The sequence below is a fragment of the Amphiprion ocellaris genome, chromosome 2 (assembly GCF_022539595.1).
Source record: "Amphiprion ocellaris isolate individual 3 ecotype Okinawa chromosome 2, ASM2253959v1, whole genome shotgun sequence".
NCBI classification, from domain to species: domain Eukaryota; kingdom Metazoa; phylum Chordata; class Actinopteri; family Pomacentridae; genus Amphiprion; species Amphiprion ocellaris.
Genome location: NC_072767.1, coordinates 19,356,606 through 19,368,010, shown reverse-complemented (window position 1 = coordinate 19,368,010; position 11,405 = coordinate 19,356,606). Strand labels below are relative to the sequence as shown.

General features: G+C 38.6%; 2 protein-coding genes across 2 annotated transcripts; one reads left to right on the top strand and one right to left on the bottom strand.

Annotated features, from left to right (window-relative positions):
* The first annotated feature begins 542 nt into the window (after positions 1 to 542).
* Positions 543 to 6,546, top strand: cfap144 (cilia and flagella associated protein 144). Its single transcript, XM_023286030.3, has 4 exons — positions 543 to 769; positions 2,448 to 2,507; positions 2,689 to 2,792; positions 4,814 to 6,546. Exons 1-4 carry the CDS (start codon positions 649 to 651, stop codon positions 4,907 to 4,909), a joined length of 381 nt encoding a protein of 126 aa, XP_023141798.1. The 5' UTR covers positions 543 to 648; the 3' UTR covers positions 4,910 to 6,546.
* Positions 4,935 to 11,099, bottom strand: ebna1bp2 (EBNA1 binding protein 2). The gene is made up of 9 exons (XM_023286028.3): positions 10,904 to 11,099; positions 10,484 to 10,567; positions 8,361 to 8,533; positions 7,079 to 7,202; positions 6,592 to 6,681; positions 6,390 to 6,465; positions 6,109 to 6,199; positions 5,824 to 5,986; positions 4,935 to 5,709 (listed from the first exon to the last, which is right to left on the bottom strand). Exons 1-9 carry the CDS (start codon positions 10,997 to 10,999, stop codon positions 5,662 to 5,664), a joined length of 945 nt encoding a protein of 314 aa, XP_023141796.2. The 5' UTR covers positions 11,000 to 11,099; the 3' UTR covers positions 4,935 to 5,661.
* Between the last annotated feature and the right edge of the window lie 306 nt (positions 11,100 to 11,405).

Here is an 11,405-nt window from a genome sequence, read left to right as displayed (position 1 = left end):
ATTCCTGTGTGGACAGAAATATAATACAAACAAACAATGCTAATTATCATTCTTAACCAAAATGACAAAAATTGTGTAGAAACACACTGATTCTTATACGGGTCATTTTTGATCCACGTATGGAAGGGTGTAGGGTTCAGATACTCATGCATCTAAGGTTTAAAGAAAAGTCCTCTGATTTATTTGTGTTTTTACTGAGTGGGACAAATGCACATGTCGTATATTGAGGGGAGCATGAAATCTAAGCCTGATCCATTAGAATCCGTTACTAGTCTGTTTGATTAAATATTAGAACGTTGGTCAGGCATATGGGTTCTGTAAAGCGTCTCAAGACAATTTGACTGTAATTGGTGCTATATAAATAAAATTGAATTGAAACTTAAAATTGAAATGGTCATTTGGAATATTGTTATTTATTTTACTTGCTGTGTTGACAGCTGAGATTCAGACTGCAGGGACGGTTGAGCTCAGACCTGAGCGCGTGGCTCCATCTGCTGTTGGAGTCACGTTCCTGCAGCTCGCGCGGTGTTTACTGTTGCTAGGTAACATGTATACGCTTCATATTCAACGTCCTTTACGCCCCTGGAGCAGCTGCTGTTTGACCTCAGGATCAGCGGGAGCTTTTAGAGTTTTTTTTTTTTTCTCAACATGGCAGGAAAAGAGAAACTGGATTTGGTCCATCAAAATCAAATTCACGTTGAGACCATAAAGAAAGAACAGAGACTGCAGAAACTCCACACCGAGTTCAGCATCAATCCCTACAGAAAATGTAAGTAAGCTAGTTTTGTTTTCATTCTGTACAGATAAAGGACAAGGACAACTAAAACAGACGATGTGCTCACATGAAAAGCAGTACCACAGACAGGAATTCATCAACAATATCACTGCTGTGTTTCAGTTACTATCACTGCACATCTGGCAGAAACTTAATTGAGTTCAGTTTGTTTTTTTGTTGAGGCTACATTTAAAACATCAGTGTGTCCTTTTAGAAACACATTCAGTTACTGTGGATGATTCACATATTCCACAAATACTGAGCTGTCCCTTAAAGGCACAACATAAACTGAAGAGTGGAAATACAACAATCAGCCCCAACATTAAAACCATCTGCTTCATCGTGTTTAGATTCCCTTTGTGCTGCCAAAACAGCTCTGATTACAGAGGCATGGTCTTCACTAGACCTCTGAACATGCCCTGTGGTGTCTGGAACATCTAGCAGCTGATCCTGGAGGATGTGAGGTGGGCCTCTATGGATCTGACTTGTTTTTCCAACACCTCCCACAGATGCTTAGTCGGATGCCGATCTTGGGAATTTGCAGTTCTTGCAGTTTGACTGAATGCATTATCTGGCTGAAAGAAGCAACTGCCTTCAGGGAATACCAGAAGGGATGTATGTGGAATGTCTCAAAGATACATCTACATGAAGGCCAAGACCTAAGGTTTCCCTGCAGAATATTCCCCAGAGCATTACACCGCCTCTGCTGGCTTACCTTCCGCCCAGAGGGCATCCAGCTGCTATCTCAGCCCCAGATCAACAATGCACTCACACCAGGGTGTCAGGCCACCTTCTTCTGTTGCTCCATGGTCCAGTTCTGATGCTCACATGCCCATTGCAGGTGCTCTCTGCAGTGGACAGAGGTCACCATAAATGCTCTGACTGGTCTGAAGCCACACAGCCTCATATACAGCAAGCTGTGTTACCATTCTCTCATGACCAGCATTAAGGTTTTTCAGCAAATTGTGCTACAGCAGGTCTGCCAAGACTGAGTCACACTAGCTGGCCTGTGCTCTTCGTGCTCATCATTGAGCATTTCCTGCCCTTGACCATGTCTCCAGCTCACTGGCTGTCCTTCCTAGGACCACTTTTGGTAGATATTAACCACTGCAAATCTGGAACATCCCCAAACCTACAGTTCTGCCTATTTTTCTTGCTCCTAGCACAACACAGATGAGATATGTCAGTGTCAGAGACTTCAAGGGTAATGTCCTGATTGACATCAGAGAATACTGGATGAGCCAAGATGGGGAGATGAAGCTGGGGACAAAAGGTATCTCCCTGAGTCTTGAGCAATGGAACCAGCTAAAGGACCAGATTTCAGCAATTGACAATGCCATTAAGAGATGATAAGCATTCCTTTCAGTGGTATCTGTTGAACTAATAGAACATGTTGGGTGATTAGTTTTGTCAACAGAACTGTTCACTGGCTGTAAGGCAGTTGATACGTGTCATTACAACAAAATGATCAATGTTACTCACTTGATCTGTCAGGTAATGCTGCGGTTGATCAGAGTATAAAGACAGATGGGAGTGTGTTGCTTTATCTTACTGGAAAGTTGAACTGAGTACTTTCTGCAGTCTTTTTTAGCAGTGTATCTGTTGTTAAAATAAACTACATTGTATCATATCCTCTTCTTTCACTCACAATGTTTGTGTCTGCTGTCTTTAGTGCACATCCTGCCAGACAAACCCATGTCTAGGAAACCAACCGAAGTTATTGAAGAGAACTGTAAGTAAGAGGAAAAAAAAATTTCCATTGGTTTATTTTATCTTTTCTGGAGGGGAAAAAAGCAGTTGAAGATACTAATCTCACTACTGCTGTCGCCTGTGATGCCTAACAGGATGACACAAATGGACAGAATGAATGTTTGGTGCCTCCATGTTACTGATTGTCTCTTTTTTTCCCCCAGTGGACTTCCTCAAGGCTTTCCACAAGGCCAGGGAGGAGCCCACCAAGAAATATTCAAAGCCCCTCACCGAGAGTCAGGAGATAGGATGGCTGTCGACTCCACTGGTGAGGAAAACTCTCCAGTGTCAGTATATTCAGTAACCAGTTCAGTAACTAGAAACCAAACTACAGGATGCATTATAAACAGAGAGCCTCCATTTTAACTAGTTAACATGCATACACGTTTCTGTTCCTGAACTGTAGAAAAATCACCTCAGTTTTAGGTAGTATGAGCCTAACCGTACCTTAACTTAATGTGTAGAAATAGTAGGGAGTATGTGCTCTTTTAAAAAATCCAGAGCAAGAGCTACACAGAATTAGCTTTGATTTGTTCATTTTCTCTCAGTCTCACTTCACAGGAAAGTTTCTGAATATTTGTGTTTTGAAATAAACTCCAACACTTTAAAGGTTTTGTTTGGCAGTGGATTTAAACTGTGTGGACAGTTTTGAGCATATAAACACACATTTGGTAACAAGAATACATCACAGTAAAAAGCAGTTGTGGCTGGTTATTAAGTTTGTTAGTTTAAGGACCAAAGTTGAAACAAGTGGGACATTTAATGTCTGTAATAAAGCTGTCGTAAATGAGTCATACAGTCAAGTTGAGTGTGACAAGCATGGTGACAGAATAAACTCTAATTCAAAAAAGCAAATAGTATCACCCCTAAAGTGACTTTAGGAAAATTCCTACAATCTTAGCCACTGTCCGATTTTAGTAAAAAAGTAGACCCAACCAAAAAATTCAAAGATTGTGTTCAGTTAGACTGGGTGACATCCTGTGTCCACTTTAAAATTTCACTACATTATTATATGTAAGCAGCATTGTACTTTTAACTATTTTATTTACAGTAACATAGTTAAGTCTAAGGAACTGATGACTGTTTTCAGTGCCAATTAATGTCAATTACTGATCAATTTGCTTGGTCTACAAAAGTCAAAAAAAGATGAAAAATCTGTTTTCCAAATTTAAGATAACATCCTTAAATTCTACAACCCAAAGACATTCAATTTTCTGTCAAAAGGGAGTAAAAAAGTTAATATTCCCATTTAACAATCATACTCAACGCATCAGATGTTTCTTCTTCTTGTTGTAACTGTCCTTTCCAATCACCAATATCTCCAGAGGGCTGTACTACAAAGCAGCTGTTACATAGCCAGACTTTCTTTGTGTTAGCTAGCTTCACAAAACCTAACCTCAAAATCTAAGACGATAGGTATCATGATGGTGGTTAACAAGTTTGTCTGTAGTAAAAAGCACTGCTTCTGCAAGAGATGGGAGAGAAGAATTTCTACAAAGAAATTAATTATATAAGCTAATATATCTGTTTTACCATTCAATATACTCTAAATGCACCTGCTTATTTCGAACGTGACAGATGCACATTAGAGCTCCTCAATTTTAAGCTTCAGTGATTTAAACGTCGTACTGAGAAAGTGCATTTAGGTCTGACGCTGTGCTGTCATTAAACACATGAAAATCATTTTAGTTTTTAGCCAAATGAAAGCAAAATTAATGTTATTGAATATTCTCTGTAATGAATACCAAGAGACTAACCAATTTTCTAATCTGTGTTCAATAAGCTGCAACATTAGCATAGTTGAATAGACTTGGAAGTAAATTGGGATCAAACACAGGCACGTTAATACTTAATCTGCATTACCAACTGAATACATGTAGGCCCTCGTGGCAACGTGACATGTACAGTTTGTATCGGTGTAACTGCATGGCTGTGTTCAGGGGGATTCCTAATGTACAGTTCAACAGGTTTGCAAGTATGATGTATTTCATCAGATAAGAATCAGTAACACTCAGGCAGAATATGATCAGGAGAACTGGTTAAAGTGTGGCTCTTCTTATGGCTGCATTAAATCCCAAACTAAGTAGAACCTCAGCCAGGGCAGATTAGCAGTGCAGCATCAGTTACCGTGTTGATCTAGAAAAGGTTAAAAATGAATGACATTAATAACTCTGGCTTTAGGTTGAACAAACCTTGCTAACCTAATAATTATTGCTACACAGTATGCTTGTCTGTTTATAGTGAAATACCAACTCCTAAATACTAATCGTCCCATTTCTTCTCTCTTAGATCCCACCGAACCGCCATGACACGAGACTCAATTTCTACCGATTCAGCATGGATGTCACCAAACACCAAGAATTTGCCCAGAAAGCATCAAATTAAAGCATGAAAAGCAGCGACAAGCGAGTTCAAATGAATCTGTTTATCATACAAACATACAGGTGTTAGCACAGTCTGCCCTTTCTGTATTACCATCTTAGCAAACTAAGAAAAACACTTGGCAGGGGAAACATTTGCACAGGTCTATACAAAGCACATTCACCCAACACATACTAATCATATTAATGAATAGGAAAGGGCAAAACTGACAGCCGCTCAATATTATAAAATGCCATGCCACATGGGAGAGAATCAATGAGTCAAGGAGCTGAGTTAGAAAAAACAAAACAGAATACACCAAACTTAGAAGAACACACAGTGTCAGATGACAGCAGGGGGGTTGGTGTAGAGACTGAGGTGTAGAAACAGTGTGTGGCTCTAAATCCACCTTAGAGGGACGAGAGTGGCCATAGACAATAAAAACTCATCAATGGTAATTATTTCATCAGCTTCTCTGAGCTTTAGGGAAACTGCATGTAGTAAAATAACTTTGCATCTTGGGTAGTCCTATGCAGTCTGTTCTTGTCTTTCCTGTATTTGTCTGGTCCTTCAAACAGCCTCCTCAGCAGTTAGACAGGACGTCTCTCTGTGTGGCATGAAGCTGGTTTATGTTGTCCTCCACATCAATCCTGACACATTTTATCGAAGGCATACTGTACAAAAAGTTTAGAAGAGCCCGTAGCCCCCTACATGTCTGGCAAATCCCGCCTAGAAGCAGCGTCTAAGTCCAGTCTGTTAACCAGCATGTCAACTTTTTACGAGCGACTCTTCATCTTCTTGCGCACAGACTTGCCCGGACGTTTCTGAAAGCCCAAGTAAAAGAAATTAGGTGTTTTCTTACTAATTATATACTTCCATTTAACAAGCTTTCTACATGTAATAAATCACTCAATTCCTTTTATACGTGTGTGACTCACGTTCTGTTTTCCCCCTTTGCCTTTCTTCCCTCCCTTGGCATGAGCCACTTTGGCACGAAAACCGGAAACATCGTTGAAGCTCTCCTTGGTGTTCCACTTCTTTCCACTCTTTTTGCCTCCAAAGCCAAACTTCTTGTCCTTGTATTTTCTCTTAGCGTTGGGCCTGTCAAAAAATAGTAAAATTTGAGTTTTTCGTACCAAAGCCACAAATGTCAAGGGGAAAAATAAATAACATGCTCAAAATTTATAATTGCAGTGTACAGAGTTGAAAAGTTCATGACTCACCCCTTCTTATTCATTGCTTTCTTTGAGCCATCAGAAGAATCTTTGCCCGTCTTCTGGTCTCCGTCTAAGAAGTCCAGTTTGTCCGTCATTCCTACAAGTGAGGATGATCAGGAATGTTAAAACTTAGCTTGGATTTTGAAAAACACACACAAAGACCACAATACAAGAAATTACTCTGTCACATTTTACTAGACCAGAAAAAAAAATGACAAAAATGTATTCACTTTTGTGTGGTGAGAAAATTATAAACAATATTCAAAACTGCACACATGAAAACCCACCTTTCTGGTATTTCTTTACAGCGGACATCATGGCCTTCTTCTCCTTCTGTCTCTTCTGGATCACTTCTACTTGGACCTGAGATATAATTCAACATTCATGTTACTTTCTTATATGTTAAATGGGTTCATTTGGCTTATTTTAGCCTATGCTACAAAAGTAACAGAAATCTTTAAAAAAAAAAAAAAAAAAACAGGGACCAACCTTTTTGCCAAACTTCCTTTGCTCTCGCAGTTTCTTGGCCTTCTCTGACTTCTCCAGACTCATCTGCTTTGAGATCAGCTTTTTCCTGATCTAAACCGAGAAAGAAAAAAGGATTTTTGTTTGTGATGACATTTGAAATAAAGCCTGATAGACAGAGCAACTGCACAGAGCTCCTGAACCAGAATGTGTAATTAATTATTATATTAATTAAAAATTATTAAACAGTATAAAGCAGTTAGGTAAAAGAGCAAAGACTCTTAGTGCCTCATGATGGAAAACTTTATTCACAGTGGTATTAGAATGTATCTGCTAGATGCGGTATCACAAACATGACACAAAAAGTAAGAAGCAGCTCTAGCTTTGGCTTTGCTCTTGTTGAATGAAATGATACAACTGAGTTTTGAAATGAATTGTAGGCAATTAACTTCTTTTTCTTTAACTACATTTATCACAACACATTGTTACTCGTAATGAAGAACCAGCTCACCTTCTGCATCTGCTGATCTGACTTGGCCATTTCTGCAAAGTAATCATCGGGCCTCTTGGTGGCTATGCCGTGCTTGTTGAGGAGGGGCAGGGCCTCCAGGACTGTAGCTTGAGCTTGACGGTAGCTGAAGTTAAACACGAACAAAAAGAACCTAAGATCTGATCTCTGTAGCAGTGTGAGGATGTTTTCTAGCACATGGGAAAATGTCACTAAATCTAGTAATATGGAAGTGTCGGTGTCATACACATTGTCTTCTGGAGGAAAACCGGCCCTTCACAGCTCAAACAAACAGCATTCTCACTCTGCACTCACTTAAATGCAAAATGGATATTTGACCAAACAAATGTGTGAACAAACTTAATTATCATCAGTCTCTAAGGGGTGCACACACAGGGAGACACTAGCAGAGATGTGGCAACAAGATACCATGGAATGTCAAGGAAATTCAGCGATATGTAACGATGACAGGCAAAACAACTGCTGGCAATGCGAAATAGATGAGCAACGAGATAAAATCATCGCAATTAGCAAGCAAAGAATATGTCATCACTGAGTTCACCAAACATTTACCAAAAGGAAATGATGTTCCTGGTTTTGGTTCCAACACAGCAGCTCATTTTTGTAATTTCCAACAGACCTGAACAACTACAGACAAAACTCATACACCATATCTGATTATTTTTAAGTTAAAAAACGGCTTTGATCTATAAACTACACTACCAGTCAAAAGTTTGGACACGCTACTCATTCAACATTTTTTATTTAATTATTTTCTACACTGTAGATTAATACTGAAGACATCAAAACTATAAAAGAATACATATGGAATTATGTTGTAAACAAAAAAGTGTTAATCTTCAGTTTTAAACTACAATGTAGAAAATAATACAAATAAATAAAAAGCATTGAATGAGTGTGTCCAAACTTTTGACTGGTAGTGCATATTACAATGTAAATAAATTGAAATAAAATGTGGGTGAACTGTCACTGTAGAAAGGTGAAAAATATACCTCAGAGTTACAAATGCAACAAGAGTTTGGAACATTCACTCCTGACCAACTGTCAGCTATAAATCGATGAGTAAATTGTTCTATTTGTGGACGGTGCTTAAATCTTGAGACAAAGTAGAGAAGAAACCCTAAAAAATGTAACTTCAAGCATCTACATATTCATGACAACTGGGCTATTGAATTTTCTTAGAAAGACTGGATGATCCCAGTCTGCAGAACAGAACACATTTACATAAACACAGCACTGAAAACATCAAGCAATGGTCACTTACAAGAACATCTCCCTCTGGAAGTCGTCGTCTGCATTGACTTCTCCATTGGCCAGAGCTGGAACTTTCCCTTCAACTTTGCTGAGAATGTCTTCAGTTGGCAGATTGGTCAGGTCTAGTCTCTCCACCCAGGGAAGATTTTTACGCAAGTCAGCAAGACACTGTTTCATCCCATCCTGCATGTTAACATAGGGTACAATTGTTTTTTAAATAATCTGTATTAGGTATTTCTATTATTAGCATAGTAACAATCTAACAATAGCACAATTATTTATATTATATCACTCATGGCTTTCAGGGTTACGGTTTTCTGTATACCATAACTATCTGCTAATAGAGGTACACCAAGGCTGGTCATACATTTTAAAATTGTAGTGTGTGAGATTTAGTGGCATCTAGTGGTGAAGGTGCAGACTGCAGCCAACTGAATACCCGTTGCCTCCTCCTTCTCTTCTAAAGTACAAGTTATGATTTGCACGTTTCCATGTCCACAAGGGTCTGTGTGGTGTAAATTTTATCACTGGACCAAGTTCTCATGGAGCCTGAAATCTGTGACCTCGTGGATTGTACACACTGCATAGCAAATGTGTGGACCAAAACAAAAAACCCAAAAACAAATGGTGCTCAAATGAAATGCTTGTGAGGAGAGACTTTGATTCTTTGCTATCCGTACTTTTATAATTCATCTTTAGAACTGTCATAATGGAAGTAGTCGCTGAACTTTGGAGGTGCTTTGACTTGCATTCCATCAATAGTAAGAACACACGGTGGGATGTTGTAAATTCTCCAGAACTAGAGAATGGTTAAGAAGACTTAACCTTAACCATGTAGGAGAACCTACAGTGGCCACTAACACATGAAAGCTCTTCTCTAAAACTGTTTGGCTAGTCTATTCTCAGCAATTGTAAAAAGACGGTAACACAACATTTGGACACAGCGGAAGAGGAATCACTCAGTTTTTAGAAATAAAGGGCTCATTCTAATGTAACAAAAACACAGCATGTTTGAGTTCCTATACACTAATCAAAACATAATAGTGAACAATATATTTCACTTCTGCAAACAGATCTCTTTCAATCCTACGCACTGATCTTTTTATAGATGGTTAGTTGGCATAATGGGCATCACTGACGCTAAAAGCATGTTGCCATGGATATTTTTTATCAACATACCGTATGCTGAGTTTAACTTATCTTCATTCTAAAATTGTGTTTCAACATTATCATTGCATAATGATGTGCCATGATGAAAGTTGTGTTTCAGCGCTACAGTTTAGATAATGGGGCTGGCAGCAGTAAAGTCCGACTTAGTTAAATGTAATTCTTCCAAAAACCTTAGAATTTAAGAGTATGGGTTTACTTCAAATTATCACAGAACAAAAAGTGTTTTTTTTTAACATTGTGCACAGCTTAAGAGGACAGCACCACACAGCTACTTAAAGAGAAAACACAGCAGATCTAATTGGCATAAAGGCAACTGATTTGCATTAGATTTTCTCTGTGGTTACATGAAATTGTATTTTAATACACCCAAATTCTCAGTAAAATAGTATTTATTTACATACTTTTCTGTTCTTGTGATCAAGCAAAGGCACAAGATTGAAACAGACTGAAAAATGGCTCATTAAGACCACACGCTAAACAACAATCAACTCCAAGCTGCTGCTCCGCACCGTTCAAATTCAGATTTGAAAATTGCAACGTCGTCAGAGAAACAAAGCATACACAGAAGTAAAAAATTATATCTATACAATTACAAAATTGTAAAATACTACCAAAGTAAGGAGAAAAGGAGTTGCTTTAGCTGCTCTGTGCTTGTACAATATTCACTATTCATGTTGCACTTTGTTTTATATACAGAATTAATATGATCACCTTATTACAGGCTGTAATAGAAACTTGCATTTCTTCTGAAGCTGCACTACTGACCTAAATAATAATTCCTCTTTATATAGTATGATTTTACATGTTGGGAGTTTCCAGTTTAACGCTACAGTTCTGCACTTTGTGCTGTATTATGTTTGTCGAAATAAAATTAACTTAAATCAAATGATCATTTTGCTTTTTGGAAGAAAACGAGCCACTTAATGTCAGCTCTGTCCTCTAACACTACTTTGAGTTACTCACCACATTGTTGACGAACTTCTTGGATTTGTCCACCAGTACGTTCATGCCAGGTTTCAACAACCCTTTTGCGAAGGCTTCTTGAAGCTGAGTAACAGAAATGTGGTTAGGTGTAGTCACTTTAATTTATTCTGAACACACACTGCCAAATGTGGACTGTAAACACACAAGATGCTAAAGCAAAGTTAGACAGTCGTATTAAAAATGAACTACATCTTCCATTATCTCCTCCTCTCCTTCACTTGAGAGTCTTATCCGTCTCGTTTGCAGTCAGAAAACACTTTACAACCAACAATAAGATTTACAAGCCACCATGTTCGAGTCTTTTTAAATAAGAGGTATGACGATGTTTAAACGCTTTTGGTCCAACGGGGTCTGGTTAGCTGCTGTTAGCATATGCTATCGTTTTCGATGTAAACTTACCTCACTGTCTGATAATTCGCTGTATTCGTCCTCTGACTCCTGGCCGAGCTGCGCCTCCTCCTCTGCGGGCTCCATGCTGCTGCTATCGATAACCATAAGATGAAAAATACGGGATGCGGAGGCTTTAAAACGTGAAGTGAACTGCTGCGGCTGAACGTACAGCTGCTCACATGTGCAGAGCGCTTCACGTGGGAAGGTAGTGACGTCGGTGTTCTACCGATACAGTCCGCCGGGTGGAAAACGCGTGAGAGCAAGTGTTCCTACATGAAAAAACTGCACAGGAAAATATTGTGGCGGTAAAAGTTTTACACACATTCAATTGAAAGATGAGCGATTAACTGACTATAATACTGTATGTTTTTTTTTTAAATGCAACAGTTTTATTACTTTTTATTTAATCAAAATGTTGTTGCTTGTTTAAATGTCCCATTACAGCCTACAAACTTGATTAAACGTATATCCATAACATTTTCCTATATATCAAGAAAAGGCTTGGTTTAAA